This window comes from Hirundo rustica, chromosome 17, assembly GCF_015227805.2.
Source record: "Hirundo rustica isolate bHirRus1 chromosome 17, bHirRus1.pri.v3, whole genome shotgun sequence".
NCBI classification, from domain to species: Eukaryota; Metazoa; Chordata; class Aves; order Passeriformes; family Hirundinidae; genus Hirundo; species Hirundo rustica.
The window spans coordinates 10,538,977-10,554,895 of record NC_053466.1 but is presented as its reverse complement, the minus strand read 5'-3'; the positions used below and the strand labels follow the sequence as shown (position 1 = coordinate 10,554,895).

The 15,919-nt window shown below is 50.0% G+C and overlaps 2 protein-coding genes and 1 pseudogene across 4 annotated transcripts; 1 reads left to right on the top strand and 2 right to left on the bottom strand.

Annotated features, from left to right (window-relative positions):
• Positions 1-2,043: 2,043 nt before the first annotated feature.
• Positions 2,044-5,196, bottom strand: LOC120760343 (dynein light chain 1, cytoplasmic). Its single transcript, XM_040080430.2, has 3 exons — positions 5,063-5,196; positions 4,380-4,517; positions 2,044-2,641 (listed from the first exon to the last, which is right to left on the bottom strand). Exons 2-3 carry the CDS (start codon positions 4,509-4,511, stop codon positions 2,504-2,506), a joined length of 270 nt encoding a protein of 89 aa, XP_039936364.1. The 5' UTR covers positions 4,512-4,517; positions 5,063-5,196; the 3' UTR covers positions 2,044-2,503.
• Positions 5,197-7,455: 2,259 nt separating this feature from the next.
• COQ5 (coenzyme Q5, methyltransferase) lies at positions 7,456-12,388 on the top strand. Of its 2 annotated transcripts, none has more exons than XM_040080429.2 (7): positions 7,456-7,609; positions 7,988-8,137; positions 8,610-8,834; positions 9,555-9,661; positions 11,249-11,337; positions 11,553-11,664; positions 11,781-12,388. In XM_040080429.2, exons 1-7 carry the CDS (start codon positions 7,456-7,458, stop codon positions 11,880-11,882), a joined length of 939 nt encoding a protein of 312 aa, XP_039936363.1. In that variant the 3' UTR covers positions 11,883-12,388. The 2 variants fall into 2 exon arrangements, with proteins under 2 accessions (XP_039936363.1, XP_058278745.1); XM_058422762.1 differs by lacking the exon at positions 7,456-7,609 and adding an exon at positions 7,810-7,827.
• Positions 12,389-12,518: 130 nt separating this feature from the next.
• Positions 12,519-14,789, bottom strand: LOC120760342 (dynein light chain 1, cytoplasmic-like; annotated as a pseudogene). Its single transcript, XR_005703356.1, has 3 exons — positions 14,648-14,789; positions 13,978-14,115; positions 12,519-12,899 (listed from the first exon to the last, which is right to left on the bottom strand). The product of XR_005703356.1 is annotated as a dynein light chain 1, cytoplasmic-like (transcript).
• Between the last annotated feature and the right edge of the window lie 1,130 nt (positions 14,790-15,919).

The window sequence follows — 15,919 nt, the reverse complement described above, 5'->3', positions numbered from 1 at the left end:
AACAAAGTTGCTCCTCCACATTTGAAAAGAAATAAGAAATAGCACATGCAGTACCAGGAAGAGAGTATAGAGACACAAAACTTTTAAAAACACAAACATTTTTATTAGCAAATAAGCTGGCTGCGGAAAGAAAATAAATACAAGGAAGTCTTCCCCCAAATAAAAACAACCATACAGTTCAAATAGCGTTCAACAGGAAGATAGCGGTAGCGACCACTTGCCCTAGTTACACGAGCTGCAGTGCCACACTCAACACTGCATTCCTGCAGAGACCGATTGGCACCCGGCAGAGCATCGCTTCCCACAGCTCCGTATCCTTTATCACAACCGCCAGGCCACACATGGTCACCAGTAATAAAAAAGCATTCAAAGTTGCGGGAGCAGCTCCCGCCAAGCAGCCCCACAGGTATCGCCGTTCCCAGCGCGCTCTCGGGTGCCCCCGCCGCGGCCGGGCAGCGCCGGCCGGGAGTGCCGGGCACAGGAAGGGCGGGGGCTGCGGAGGGACCCGCAGCTCCCCCGGCCCCGGCCGCGCTCCGCCATCCCCGTCCGGCGGGCCCGGCCCGGCCCCTCCGCCATTGCCCCGCAGCGCCCGGCCACGCCCCCTGCGCGCCAGCCATTGGTCACTGCCAGGAGCTCATTGGCCGAGCGCGGGATGATGGGCGGGGCGCGCCCCACGCGGCGTGCCGTCCGCCCGCTCCCGTTTCCATGGCGACGGGAACGCCGCCGGTTCCGCGGACACCGGGGACAGCAGGGAGAGCGGCTGCGGCCTAACTCTGCCTAAAACAGTCGTAATGCTGTGGACACTGCAAGGAACAGGGAAGACATTCGGCTAAAAGCCTCCCGCTGCTCGTGAAAGCACCGTTTGCTGCACAAGAGCAAGAGCCTGGGTCGTTCTGTTGGCCTGGCTGGCCATTACCTCTAGTTGGCCAAGGAGCTTTGAGCCTACACTGGGAAGAGTTTGAGGTTTTTCTCAGTATGACAGCTGCTATCAGCACAGTCTGTGGTTACTGGAAAAACACAGAGGACACTTGGCTTATCTTCAAGGCTCCAGATATCTTCCTTCCCTGCAACACATGACCAGGAGTAGGACATGGGACAGACAGACGGCCTTCGACCCCAGCCAACGGGCACTGCAGCTCCTACTTGTCCCTGACAGCACACAGGCCCGTCTAACCACAGCGTGCCTTGGTGATTATGGATTAAACTCAGCATTCAGGTATTCTGGATTTCCAAAGAGATTTGAAGGGCGAGACCAGGCCCCAGAAAAAATTCAAAGTATCACATGACCACAGTATTTCACTTTTCCAAAAGTGTTATTCCCCCTTGACATCCACTGTGGATAGTGTTCCATGAAAGGCTATTACAATCAAACAATTACAATTTATCCTCTTCATAATGACTGCGATTTCTTTCAATTTCCCGTTTCTCCACAGCCCAAATGGACTCTGCAGAAGCTGCTGCTGCATTTCTTTGGGCATGTCTGTATCCTCTACCACAGCTGCCTGATCATTCGTGGATGTCTGTATCAAGCAGTGAAGAGGGTTTAATTGCAGGAGCAAGCCCCTGCCCCAGGCACCTGCCAAGCAGCCCCACAGGTATCGTCATTCCCTGCGTGCCCTCAGTGCCAGCACTGGCCGGGTGGCTGGGCAGGGGCACAGCTCAAGCAGCAGGGGCTCAAACACCGGCTCACATTAATCACACACTCTCTAGCTGGAGTGACACCAGCACGGCCGAGCCCTGCCGCCCACACTGGGCTCCCACTGCTCGGGGGGGGTCCCAATCCCTGCACCAGCGCGGGCAGAGCGCAGCTGTGCCCTTTGCTGCCAGCCCGCAGGGGCAGATCCACTCCCTGCCAGGATCACATCCCATGCCCGGTAATGGTGACGAGTCACCCGCGGCCAGATGTGGATGGAGCCCAGGCACCACTGGCGTCGTGGCCGTGGCCCCACACACCCCCACAGGTAGCACTCCCCGTGGCCTGCCCCAAGACTCATCCGCTGTCACCACAATGTTACAAATCAGCCAGAAATAACAGCCTGGCCAGGGAAGAACTTGGCTTTTATTCTCCAGCACATTTCTCCAGAGATAGCAGAAAAAAGAAACAGCTCAGGTTTTGGGACAGCACATTCAGCAAACAAGTGGGGGGAAAATTATCTTATAAAAGTAAAATCAGAAGAATAAGAGAAGTTTGGAACATAAACACTGTCAGTACTTGCATAGCACTAGCAGTAATCAGGAAATACAGTAGATGGCTATAAAACTTGCAAAAGTAAAACTGCTCCAACACCTCTAGTAGCAAAGGAGGAGCCTTCTGGAAAAAAAATAAATACAAGGAAGACTTTTTTGGTACTTTTCCTTTTTATATCCACGATGTAATGTCATCTATTACAACATCATCCCTGCCATTGCCCTTGAAAATCAAGGCCTGTGTCCTCAGGAAGGCTGCAGTAACTAGTCAGAGAGTTCTGTAACTGGATGCAAGTTTCAGTAACAGTCCAAGGCTCTAACCAGACTTGAAAAGAAGAATAGCGACTTGGCCGAGGTAGAAGTAGATGAAGTGCTTGGTCTCATGAGTCACATAGCTGCCAAAATTCCTTCCCACGATACAGTGCCAAGTGGGATTGTATTTCTTGTCAAACTCCTGCAAAACAGATCACTACAAATTAAGAACTCTTCTAATAGGCATTCACTATCTGAGCAAGGCAATCGGAGGAAGAACAGATGCTCTTAAGTACTAGGATTATTTTATTTACCTCTTATTGGTCATCTGCTGCTTAGTCAGACATACAAAAACCCCACAGCGCTTCCTAACGGAGAAGTACTAAGTTTAAAATATTACTTTTGTTGAAGTAGTCTTCTATTCCTCCATAATTCACAACAATTGCATCTACAATTCTTAAGTAAGAGATTCACCATTAGTTTTGTACCCACAGAGACAAAGCCGTAATTTAGACTTCATTGTTTATCAACAGCACAGCTGCTAAACAGAAAATTCTCTGCCACGTGCTCTGTAACAACTGAATGATCAAACAAATCTTCTATAAATTCCCAGTAGTTGCTACAAAGGGTATCTGAAAAGTACTAAACTCTCTTTTCAACTTTCATAGGTACTTTCTGCATCTGGAGAATTTCCATATTCTGGTCATAGCAAACAAGTATTTCTTTAGTAGAAGCAATCATTCTGCATGGATGAATTACTTCTCATGCTAGAGAAGCTCCTTCACCCCAGGTAGCCTGTATTCTAAAGTTACCTCCACCCCAGGCAGAGCAAAGCCTCGGGCTTTGAGTGGTACAGCAGCAGAACAGCTCCAGCTGGGTGCTTTCCAGAAGGACCCCGAACAAAGAAACTGCCAGGCAATTACACCCTCCCAATCTCAGTTCCCCACCCTTCACAGTTCACACCAATAACATTAGGATCTGGGGAATTCTTGTTCTTTATTGGGTCTTTTCATTGTCTCTGGACAGTCTTTTTTATTTCTCATGTTGTGTTTTCTGCTGACAGTTATAACTTCCTTATTTTCCAGCTGGAACTAGCTCTTGAGGCCCCTTTTCACAGCGTTCGGTAAAAGTTAACGTATCTATGTGAAACATCACAGCTTTTGGCCTAAACCTTTATCAAATTTAGTTCCTCATGCCAAGCAGTTAACACCAGACAGTTTCAGTCCAATCGGCCTTAACAATTCAACAGTTCTTCCACTCAGATCACTTTAACTTCTACTGACGCACTTTGATTTCTCCGTTCTCCCGAGCTGACGAAGCAGGAAATATAATCTGAACTAGATCCTTCTCATGTATTGTTAATCCTACATAAAGGACAACACAGATGTTGCAAACAACAGATACTCAGTGCCACCAGGATTTTCTTTTTCGTTTGTGGTTGGATCACTACATAAGGAGAGGTGCAATTACAGAGAATTGCAGAAAAATACTTAATTACTTTTACCGTTCTATTTTTAATCCAGCTGGCAAGAATTGCAAAGAGATCCTTAAGATTAAGTTAAAAACAGTTGAAACCAAGAACAAACTTCCTCTCAGAGGAAAATCACAGGAGAGCTCAATAGAGCCCCTGTGTTTTGTACCAGCTCCTCAGTCACAGGGACAGTCAGATACCACTCTATCCTCACACGGACAATGGGACAGCGGCAAAAAAAAAAGGCCGTAAGCAGAAAGTATTGCAAGAAGAAAAACAACACCGAGAAAGGTCCACGTAAAGGGTGGGTAAAACAACACATGGACATCAGCCTAAAGAGAAAGTCCAACTTGATTATCTAGCATCTCTAGAACTTGTTTTTCTAGCGCTACTTGCCTAGCAACATTCTCCCCAATTGATTTTTCATGTGCATAGAGATATCATGAGCACATTACAAGCCAACATCTACCTTCTTTATGTGAGCAGCAATGTCCTTCTCAATGTTGTATTTCTCCAAAGCTTGAGTTGCACATTCCACAGCGTCCTGCTGCATCTCCTCCGACATGTCCGCATTTTTGATCACGGCCTTTCGATCACTCATGATTGCCTGCTCGGAGAAAAAATGAAGGCAATTCAAAGTTGCAGGAGCACCTGCCGGCACCACCTGCTGCCGAGCAGCCCCACATCAGGAAGGCATCGCCATTCCCAGCGCGCTCTCGGGCGCCGCGCGGTGCCCCCGCCGTGGCCGGGCACAGCCCGAGCAGGGCGGCTCCAACGCCGGCTCCCGTTCAGCGCCCGCTCCCCGCTCCGCCGGGAGCCACACAAGCACCGCCGCCCTCCCGGCCCTCCCCAGCCCCGCTCCGGCCCGGGAGCTCCGCGAGAGAGCGCGGCCGCTCCATGGCCCGGCCCGACGGCCCTGCCCTCCCCCGAGGGAGGCGAAGAAAGCCCGGTACGCGCGGCCAAGGGCCCGGAGCCCCGCCTGGCTACCGGGTGCCACCGGCAGCTGCCGGGGATGCGGGAAAACCGGAGGCGGCGGTCGGGGAAGAGCCCAGGCACGGGGGCTGCCCAGTCCCAGACTTCCCGAGCCGGACCCAGCCCCTCTCGGTAGCCGTCCCTGCCCGATGCTCAAGGCCGGCAGCGCCTTGCCCTCACCGTCGAGCGGGCGCCGCGATGACGGCGCGGTGCGGACGCAGAGCCGGTGAGGGTGCGGGACGGCGCGGACTGAGGCACGCACTCAGCTCCGCCGTCGCGGCTGTTTAACCGACCCGCGCGCGCCGCCGGCGCCTCCGAGCGCCCCCAGCCCCGCCCCCTCAACCTCGGCCGCCAGCCATTGGTCACCGCCACCATCACCCCGAGATCTTATTGGTCCTGGTCCGGCGCTCTTGCAGGCTTTTGCCGCAGCAATTTCTTTCAGCCCGGCATGCCTTGCGGCCGTTCCCATGGTGACCGGCGGCCGCGGTGATGCGCGGCGGGGCTCGGCCTTGAGGCGGCCCCGCGGGCCCAGCGCGGGCCGGGGCGGGACTGGTGGCTCTCAGGCCGTGCTCAGCCCTTCCTCGTCGCTTTGTTTTTTTTTCTTCACGGCTGAGCTGCTTGAACGCAGGAAGGAAGAAGGGGAAGGAATAACCCCGAGCACCGGTACAGGTTGGGGGATGATCGGCTGCAAAGTGGCTCTGTGGAGATGGAACTTGGGGTTCTCGTGGACAACAAGCTGTCCCTGAGCCAGCAGTGTGCCTTGGGGGCCAAGAAAGCCAATGGAAGCCTGGGGAGCATTAGGAAGAGCATTGCCAGCAGGTCAGGGAGGTGATCCTGCCCCTCTGCTCAGCCCCCGTGAGGCGCATCTGGAGTGCCTTGTCCTGTTCTGGGCTCCTCAGGACAAGAGAGACATGGAGCTCCTGGAGCAGGTCCAGTGGAGGACAGCACGGATGGTTGAGGGACCAGAGTGTATCTACTGTGAGGGAAGGTTGAGGAAGCAGGGCCCGTTCCGCCTCAAGAAAAGATGGCTGACAGGGGCCCTCATTAATGTGGTATAAATATCTAACAGTGGGTGTCAGAGGATGGACCAGGGTCTTCTCGGTGGTGCGGAGAAATAGGACAAGAGACAGAAAACGGGCAGAAACTGATGCACAGGAAGTTCCACCTGAACATGAAGAAAAACTTTACTGTGCAGGTGACTGTGCACTGGAACAGGTTGTGGAGTCTTGCTCAGTGGAGATATTCCAGAACCATTTGGACACAATCCTGTGCCATGTGCTCTGGGATGATGCTGCTGGAGCAAGAAGGTTGGACCATATGACCCACAGTGGTCCCTTCCAGCTTGACCCATTCTGTGACTCTGTGAATGCAGCTGGTCACTGCTATCTGTGCAGTGTCTGTGATGGCAGCAGGAGAGAGACTCTCCCAGTCACTGCTCTGGTAGGCAAAGATATCTGTCCCTATAGCTGAGGCTGAGAAAAATACCCAACAAAACCAAATAGGATGCTTTGCAGGGCATCCTGCAGCAAAGGACATAGAGTTAAAAAAAATATTATATGAGAAAAATAAGATAAAATCATGGTGTGGTCTGATGATGCTGCTAAAAATCCCAATATGGCAGGAATGTCCTGGGTGAGGGAGCCCAGCTCATGCCCTGGGAATGCAGTCCCTGGGCTGATTTTAACAGCATGATGTCATTTCTCCTGAGAATGGGTTAAGTAACTTCCTTGGATCTACAAAGGTGGCAGAACTCCTGAATGAGTCAAATAATGTGATAAGCAGGGCAGGTTTAGAGAAAAAAAAAAAAAAAAAAAAAAGTTTCTAATGTGTCCTAATGCTCCTGACTGGAATCAAGGCACCTTTCACTCCTTGCAATTCATCAGAACCCACAAACTCTCCCTTCTGTTCCCCACGAGGCTTCACTTTAGGTGAAGAAAACTGCAAAATTAGAACTCTAAAGAAAAACTAAAGTTGAAATAAAGAAAAGTTGAAGAAAACTATTTGCAAAATGACTCCGGTACACCGTGAGGGTTGTGTCGGGTTTAAGTTTTTGGGGTTGTTTTTGCCCGTCACGTTTGTCCTCGCAGCACTGGTTCCACTGCGCCGCGGAGCAGCGGTGGCACCGGGTTGGGTTCGGTGACCGTGTCCGGCAGAAGCGACGTCCCCATGGGTTGCGAAGAACGCGCGGTTGCTGGGTCTGTCCCCGGAACCAGCAGCCGCCCGGCGGAGCGCGGCTCTCGGGCCGGTCCCGATACGCACCGCCGCCCGGCGGAGCGCGGCTCTCGGGCCGGTCCCGGTACGCACCGCCGCCCGGCGGAGCGCGGCTCTCGGGCCGGTCCCGGTACGCACCGCCGCCCGGCGGAGCGCGGCTCTCGGGCCGGTCCCGGTACGCACCGCCGCCCGGCGGAGCGCGGCTCTCGGGCCGGTCCCGGTACGCACCGCCGCCCGGCGGAGCGCGGCTCTCGGGCCGGTCCCGGTACGCACCGCCGCCCGGCGGAGCGCGGCTCTCGGGCCGGTCCCGGTACGCACCGCCGCCCGGCGGAGCACCGCCCCCGCGCCGGCGGTGCCCCAAGATGGCGGCCGTGCGGCTGTGGCGGTGGCGGTGCCGCTGCCGGGCGCTGCTCTCCCGGCCCGCCGGGGCTGTGCGGGCGCAGCGCGGCTTGGCCGCGGGGCCGGAGATGCATTTCGGCTTCCAGACCGTGACGGAGGAGGAGAGGAGGGAGAAAAGTGAGGGCGGCGGCGGGAGAGGGCAGGGCGGGCCGGGCCCGGAGCCGAGCGGGGCACCCGGGCAGCCGGTGATCGTTCTCCAGAGTGCTGGGAACGTGTTTGGGGCTGGGCCCTTGTTTGAGGCGTTACCAGGAGTCTCGGTGGATAATATCGCTGTTACTTCCCTCAGCTCGGGAAGGCTGTGTTTCTCCAGAGACCTTTGTCGGGCAACTGGCTCGGTAGGATTCGGTCTCTTTTTTTTCTTTTGTAATGGATTTTCCTGTGATTTTTCAGCTCCACATAGTGACAGACCTCCACAGGGCAATAAAGGACACGTTTTATTTAGACATAAGCATTTTTAAGTAAGTTGCATCTCATTCCCATGTCCTTTCTTTGCAGTTTATCAAGTCTTTGAAACTGTGGCCAAGAAATACGATGTAATGAATGATTCAATGACTCTAGGAATTCATCGGGTGTGGAAGGATATCCTCGTGCATAAAATGAACCCTTGCCCAGGGACACTCCTCCTTGATGTTGCTGGGGGAACAGGTAAATAATTTTGGTCAGTTCCACGTGACAATGCTACACTGTTTTTCAGTTGAGTCTTCTCAGAATTATGTTGCCTGCTGGTTTTTTGTTTTTTTCTCGCTCTTAGCTCCTTGTCTTTAAAACCAGTGGGCATCTACTTGACTTTCTCAGAGGAGGGTTAAGAACTAATATCTTTGTGCTTTGTGATATCTTGCTTTAAGGGTCTGAAAGTGTTCTGCCATTATGTGTTGTGGAAAACTGTGAATTTATAGAATATCATGGACTCTTTGATTTTAATAAGTTCCCTTTTTGTCTGTATACACGTACACACACACTCTTTCTGTGTCTATACAGTGTGTCTGAGGAAGTGTTTTTATAAATATGTGTGAATATGTAAATATTAAGTCAGTTGGATGTTCAAAGCCTTATGTTTCAGCTTCCTGGAGTCAGAAAACATTCCGAAATATATATCTTTCCTTTAAAACAACTGCAGGTGACATTGCCTTTCGATTCATTAATTATGTTCGCTCTGTACGACAACGCCAGCTCCAGAGGAAGCTCAAGCACAATCAGAATTTGTCATGGCAGGAAATTTTTGAGAGTTACCAAGAAGACAAATTTAACTCACTAGGGGATTCCCAAGTGGTGGTCTGTGACATCAACAGAGAAATGTTAAAAGTTGGGAAGCAGAAAGCACAGCATCTTGGCTACTCTGAAGGTAAATGATGCATTGTACTGTGGCAGCACCATTCCTGATAGCAAGAAATTGTAAGGGACAGAGGGGTTTTTCTTGCTGTTTCCCTGTGTACATTCACCAAGAGTGGGAGCTGTGCATGGGGAAAAGGAACGTGAGTTACGCAGTCACTGATTGTGCATTTTATCTGCTTGCCAATAATCTGGACTTCCATGCTCCACAGACAGACGTGGGATCCTTGATCCTTTGGGGACTACGAAGCAGCACAGCTGCAACTCCATCACATACTGATAGTCCTGATGGAGGGAGTGTGGCTTTTCCTGTCCCTCAACCCCTGTAAGCTTTCTAGCAAAATGTGTTGTTTGGGCCATTGTTGCATGGCAAGATGTTAGCAATTGTCTATAGCTACACTTTGAGCAGAGATGCTCTTTTTATAACCTTGCCACAAACAAATGGCAGTCAGCAGTGCTTTCCACTATGATGCAGGTTTTGGGTAAAATCTGTGTGACACATACACACTGTGTGTATGTGCAGAGCAGAGTTTTGGTTAATCTGAAAAATTAACTACTCCGTCTTGAAAGATTTGTGAGTAGCAGCCAAGGTGTCTTTCCTCCAACAAAACTGCAAAATGGAAATATTTGTTTTCAAATCACTTTAAAAATAATAAATTCCTTCTAGAATGCATAAGTTCTAGCCTTTCTGGAGCAGTCTGAATTCAGTTTTGTGACTTGTCTTTCACTACAGGCTTGTCCTGGGTACTTGGGAATGCTGAGGAGTTGCCCTTTGATGATGATAAGTTTGATGTTTACACAATTGCCTTTGGAATCCGAAATGTAACTCGTATTGATTTGGTAAGTTACTATAGTGTATCCTGACATGGGGTCCTTACGATTTCTTATTCTACAAAGGAAGCAAAATAGGAACTCCTTTGGATAAAGCAAGATCCTAGTTTACTCTTGAAACATTTGAAATAAGTGGCACGTAGTATGCAACTTGTTTGAATGGAAGATGCAGTTAAGTGCCCCACCTTTGTCATAAAAAGGTAGATTTATACCAGTTGCACCCAATCCTTCCAGCTTGGCAAGCCACACTGTCTCTTCCTAAAGCAGAGGGCTGGCTGCTACAGTCATTCCCCACCTTCTCCTGACCTGTGACATGGCTGGACATACACATGCACAGTGCAGTCGGTCCGATCTTCCTGCAGCACCTGATCTGTGTCCCACCAACAGTGGCTCCAATGATTCCTGTCCCCTTCTGTTTCCCTGCCTGAGCCAACAGAACTGCCAGAGCAGAGTGGGGAGGAGGCTGCTGCCCCCACTTCTGTCAAAGCAGCCTGTTCAGCCCGCTTCTGCTGAGGGTCTTTACACTGGCTGGTGGCAGGGCTCCCTATAAAGAACAAGTATGATTTTAATTAGGATAAGTAGTACTCTTTGTTCTAAACTATCTCTGTCCTTTGAGAAGGACTGGCTGTTGTGGGGGTGACACCTGTCTGCATGCACTAGTTGTCTGTTTTGGAGGAGTGTGTTACAACCTTGGCAGATCTTCTGTGTAGGTGAAGCATTTGGATCCAAACCACCTTGAACCATATGCCTTTGAACTTAATGTGCCTGTGTTTTCCTGGTGCTTTGTCTGCACCCTTCCAAAGCACAGGCTCTTTGCCTTCATGCATGCAGCAGTCTGGTAGCAGAGCTCCCTGGAGACCTGATACAAAACACACCCACGCTGCCAACTCCTGCAGAACTCCTGTGTAGTGTTTATATTCTATCCCATAGGAACAGGACAGTTGAAGTCAAGCAGATGTACAACCTTCAGAGGTTCTGGAATACAACCCCGCTCTTGTATGAAAGAACGTACAGTTTTGTCTAGGTTTTTGTTAGGTATTCTATTTTGATGCAGGATGGAATTTTCAAAATAGCCGAAGATTTTATTTTCTCTTTCCTTCCTGTTCTTACACATTGCTCATCCAAAACCCAGTATCGTTCCTTCTTTGAACCTTTGGGTGTGCCTCACAGTAAAATCTTTTCTTTTGATTCAAAAAAAATTATCATGCCCATTTTTGATTTTCAGTTTCTTGTAGCTGAGTCACCTTCTCCCTTTTGTGTTTGGTCTGTAATTACAAAAGCTCTGCCAACAAACTTTCATCAACTGCGAGTAGGGAAAGAAAATTGCAAACCCGACATCACAGTTTTGACACAAAGCCTTGTAAAAATCTATTTATGTAACAGCAAGAGTATTTGTGCTTTGGCATTGAGGCACAGTCGTTTTTTGGGTTTTTTTTTACTTGTCTTGGGATGCTTCTCTACAGTAAATATTGCAGATTGCCAGTCAGGATACTCTTCATTCCCCTCAGTTCATCCAAGTTGCATGATAATATATGGCATGATAATAGGCAGGTGCTGTTCTACAGAAGCGAACTTATCACATCTGCTTTGTCTCAGGCACTTCAAGAAGCCTATCGTGTGCTGAAGCCGGGAGGAAGATTTCTCTGCCTTGAATTTAGTCATGTCAGCAACCCTCTTCTTTCCAGGTGGGAACATGGTGACGTGTTCGTTTATGCCATGTCACAAAGCTCTCTTGTTTGTATTTAGACAGAATAAGAAGTGGAGACACTTTGAGACCATATCTTGGGGCACTTTTACAGTCAGCTACAGACTGCATATCATAGTAGCACGGAGACCAGCTCGTGTGGCAGAGGGTCTAAATTAGTTTCTATTAATCTGTATTTACTGTCTCTCTGTGCAGGCTCTATGATCTCTACAGTTTCCAGGTGATCCCTGTTCTGGGTGAGGTTATTGCTGGTGACTGGAGGTCTTACCAGTATCTTGTGGAGAGCATCCGACAGTTCCCCCCTCAGGTAAGGCAGGATTTCCCCAAATTCCCTAACACGCAAAACACAATTCCACCATAATCTTGTGGCCAGCTGGCTTACGGGCAGTCAGATTGTTAATAATTATGGCACTTGTTTTTCAGGAGGAGCTGAAGGCAATGATAGAAGATGCAGGCTTTTTCAAAGTGGATTATGAGAATTTAAACTTTGGCATTGTTGCCATTCACTCAGGTTTCAAACTGTGAGTCAGTGTAGCAAAACACCAAGAATATGATTTTCATGAGGGATATGAAAGCTGTGGAATTTTAACGGTTCTAGAGGTTCAAGAGGAGTTCTATGAACTTGTGCAGCAGATACCTGCTCAGCAGCCAGACTCAGAAGAACACAAGTTACCACTCCCCACCAAGAAACCTGGGGAGCGACTCCAGTGCTGTTTCTTACACTTGCATTTCATCTGCAGTGTAAAGGATACGACCAAACCTGTGCAATGCTAACAAGTGGAGCAAGTTGGCAGTGGGTGTGGATACAGAAACAGGCTGATTAGTCTCCAAATAAGATGCCTTTCTTTTTACTAAGCTTTAAGGAAGTTAATACTTGTGAGAAGTAACTTGGATTTATGAAGTAACTATGGACTTTTATGAAGTTGTTATTATCCTTGTCATGTGGAGTTTAATGATTTTTTTCCCATGACTCCTTTACTTCCTTCAAAGGCAAATGGAAGGCTTATGAAATAAAAGGGCTCTGCATCAACTTTTTTCCACTTAAATCAATCTTGTAAGGTTTCCTAAGAAAGGATGGATTCAGGGTGTGGGAATAGAGGTGAGGATGTTCATCCTTCATTCACATGGCAATAAAGAGGGAAATGCAAGAGGGCAAAGGGATAAACCTGTTCCAACGGTTTTATTAGCAAAGAAGCAATCTTTTGAAAGAAAATAAATACAAGGAAGACGTTTTTGCTTTTCTATATAGCCACAATGAAAATACCAGCTGCTACAGCAAAATCCCTGACCATTCACAATACAACAAAAGACCTGAAGATCAAGATGTGTTTCCCCAGGAAGGCTGAAGGTGGGAATCTGTGCAGTCCTGTACCCAGGTGCAAGTTTCAGTAACAGTCCAAGGCTCTAACCAGACTTGAAAAGAAGAATAGCGACTTGGCCGAGGTAGAAGTAGATGAAGTGCTTGGTCTCATGAGTCACATAGCTGCCAAAGTTCCTTCCCACAATGCAGTGCCACGTGGGATTGTATTTCTTGTCAAACTCCTGCAGAATAGAGAATTAGAAAGTCAGCATTTTCATGGTAATTATACTAATATTGTCTAACAGTTGGGGAGCTTTTTTGGCAATGATTTGTCACTTGTTAACAAGTATCACTTTTGGAAGATGGCAATTAAGGAGTAGCATATGCTCTTAAGCACAAGGATCATCTGTCACTTTATAACTCATCTGCTGCTTAGTCATACAAAAAAAAAAAAAGCTTCCAAGCAGGGCGGGAATAAGCTTAAAACATATGTTTGGGGAGGTAACTTTTTCCCTAAAGTCATGCCATGATCTCAAACTGTAACTTCTAAGAATTTGTCTGCTTGTTTTGAATCTCCAACAAAACTGGTATTTTGACTTCATTAGGTGTTTTTTGCAATAAGGATGCTGAAAGGACACTCGATGGAAAATTCTCTGCCACATCCCTGACACCTGGTCATGAGACGATGTTGTGACACGCTGCTGTCAGGAGCCTGCTACAAATAAACTCCTGTATACAGATCTACAGTGAGCAAACATATGCAGTCACTGGATTTCTACTGCAGTACCTAACAGCTGTCAGCTGAAGAGATTTTTGTGAGGACATGGAAGTTTCTGTTCTACTCAGCCAAAGCCTTCAGCTCCTTGCAGCTCAGTCAGACTCCCAGTAGGAGTCAAGAGAGAAAATGTGATGAACTGTAAGCTATGAACCATCTGTTCAACATTAGCATGAACAGCTTGTCTACATGTGGTGGAAAAGGGAAAAAAACAAACCCGCTTATTACATGGTCGGCAAAGCACCACTCTTTAAATAGGCTGCACAGAGCCTGTGTCTTGCACCAGCTCATCAGTCACAGGGACAGTCAGCTGCCACTCTGTCCTCACATGGACAATGCGACAGTGGCAGAAAGGGTGTAAGGCGCTACAAGACAAAAGCAGAAGGACCTAGAAAGGTCCCCATAAAGGGTGGGGAAAAGAACAGAAAGAGAGAAAGTCTAACTTGATTATCTAGTGCGTCTAGAACTTGTTTCTCTAGAGCTACTTGCCTAGCAGCACTCTCCCCAATTGATTTTTCATGAGCACATTACAAGCCAACATCTACCTTCTTTATGTGAGCAGCAATGTCCTTCTCAATGTTGTATTTCTCCAAAGCTTGAGTTGCACATTCCACCGAGTCTTGCTGCATCTCTTCTGACATGTCCGCATTTTTGATCACGGCCTTTCGATCACTCATGATTGCCTGCTCGGAGAAGAAATGAAGGCAATTCAAAGTTGCAGGAGCACCTGCCGGAACCACCTGCTGCCGAGCAGCCCCACATCAGGAAGGCATCGCCATTCCCAGCGCGCTCGCGGGCGCCGCGCGGTGCCCCCGCCGTGGCCGGGCACAGCCCGAGCAGGGCGGCTCCAACGCCGGCTCCCGTTCAGCGCCCGCTCCCCGCTCCGCCGGGAGCCACACAAGCACCGCCGCCCTCCCGGCCCTCCCCAGCCCCGCTCCGGCCCGGGAGCTCCGCGAGAGAGCGCGGCCGCTCCATGGCCCGGCCCGACGGCCCTGCCCTCCCCCGAGGGAGGCGAAGAAAGCCCGGTACGCGCGGCGAAGGGCCCGGAGCCCCGCCTGGCTACCGGGTGCCACCGGCAGCTGCCGGGGATGCGGGAAAACCGGAGGCGGCGGTCGGGGAAGAGCCCAGGCACGGGGGAGCCGGCGGGACACGCGGGGTCCCCGGGTACCGGGATGGCTGAGTCTCTCTGGGAGCCGCCCGCTCCCCGTCTCTCACCGTTCGGGCGCTGCGGGACCGGCGCGGTGCAGAGCGAAGAGCGCTGCGCTCCGATCCTTGCGCGCCTCGCAGCGCCTCTGCCCCGCCCCTTGCGCGCCGGCCGCCGCCCATTGGCCACCGGCACCGCCTCCCGGGCGACCATTGGCCAGCGCTGCCGGCCCCCGAGCTCCCATTGGCTGCGGCGCGGCGCCCGGCAGGGTTTTACTGTAGCGTTGTCTTGCGGCCCGGAATGCCCCGCGCCGCGTCCGTTCCCATGGCGATCGGCGGGCGAGTAACGGGAGCGCGCGGATGATGTTTTGGGATGATCGCGAAGATTTGGGCTGCGCATGGACCGCTTCCAGCGCTGATTCCCGTGTTACTGGTCTGCTGCTCCTCCGCAGGGGAGGTTTAAGTTGGACATTAGGAGGAATTTCTTCACAGAAAGGGTGATCAGACACTGGAAGGGGCTGCCCAGGGAGGTGGTGGTGTCACTGTCCCCGGAGGTGTTTGAGGAAAGACTGGACTTGGCACTGAGTACCGTGGTCTGGTTAATATGGTGGTCTTCGGTCCCCGACTGGAGTCGATGACCTCAGAGGTCTTCTCTAACCTATTTCTGTGGTTCTGTGTGGCATTATCAGGTGATCCTGGGTAAAAGGCCGTTCCTTAAAGTGCTTAGTCTCCAAAGCACTGTAATGTGTCTACCAGCTTCTGTAAAATACCTTTCCATAGCTGATGTATGGAACCATAAACCAAAAGCCATTTTATTACTTGCCCCAGCCTGGATCACACAGATGCTGAGTTTAACCAGTAATCTCTGCAACAGACTCGGTTTCTCTTTGGAACAAGCTCTTGTTGGGAATAGTGTGTGACATAACTGAAAGAATACTGGGATATTATCTGGGGCAGCTCTTTTAGTAATATGCTCTTTCCTGAGAGTGAAGCCCACCCATGTCAAAGGAAGGACTTCCACAGCTTGTGAATGGCACTTGATCACTTGTCCTGTTCACTTGTCTGTTTTCAGCTGTGTCTTTTCAAGTCACACCAAACGACCAATGACAGAAATCTCTGACCCATGTTTACTGGGTATGAGCAAGTCAGCTGCAAACTTTGTTCCTTTAGTAAACCAAATCTATCAAAATTTTATGCCATCTTTTGCAGACTTCACTATTTCTGCAACTTTTGCCTTTTTTTTGTTTGTTTTTGGGGTTATTTTGGTTGGTTAAGTTGGGTTGGTTTTGGTTTTTTGGGGTTTTTTTTTTGGTTTGTTTAAATGAAGCAAGATGTTTTGGTAGC

What these genes read in the sequence shown, in the direction of transcription:
- LOC120760343 (XM_040080430.2), bottom strand. Translation starts at nt 4,511, where the DNA reads ATGAGTGATCGAAAGGCCGTGATCAAAAATGCGGACATGTCGGAGGAG. An exon ending in TTGCTGCTCACATAAAGAAG is followed by an intron (nt 2,642 to 4,379) that starts GTAGATGTTGGC and finishes TCTGTTTTGCAG; the next exon opens with GAGTTTGACAAGAAATACAA.
- COQ5 (XM_040080429.2), top strand. Translation starts at nt 7,456, where the DNA reads ATGGCGGCCGTGCGGCTGTGGCGGTGGCGGTGCCGCTGCCGGGCGCTG. An exon ending in TGATGTTGCTGGGGGAACAG is followed by an intron (nt 8,138 to 8,609) that starts GTAAATAATTTT and finishes AAACAACTGCAG; the next exon opens with GTGACATTGCCTTTCGATTC. An exon ending in ATGTAACTCGTATTGATTTG is followed by an intron (nt 9,662 to 11,248) that starts GTAAGTTACTAT and finishes GCTTTGTCTCAG; the next exon opens with GCACTTCAAGAAGCCTATCG.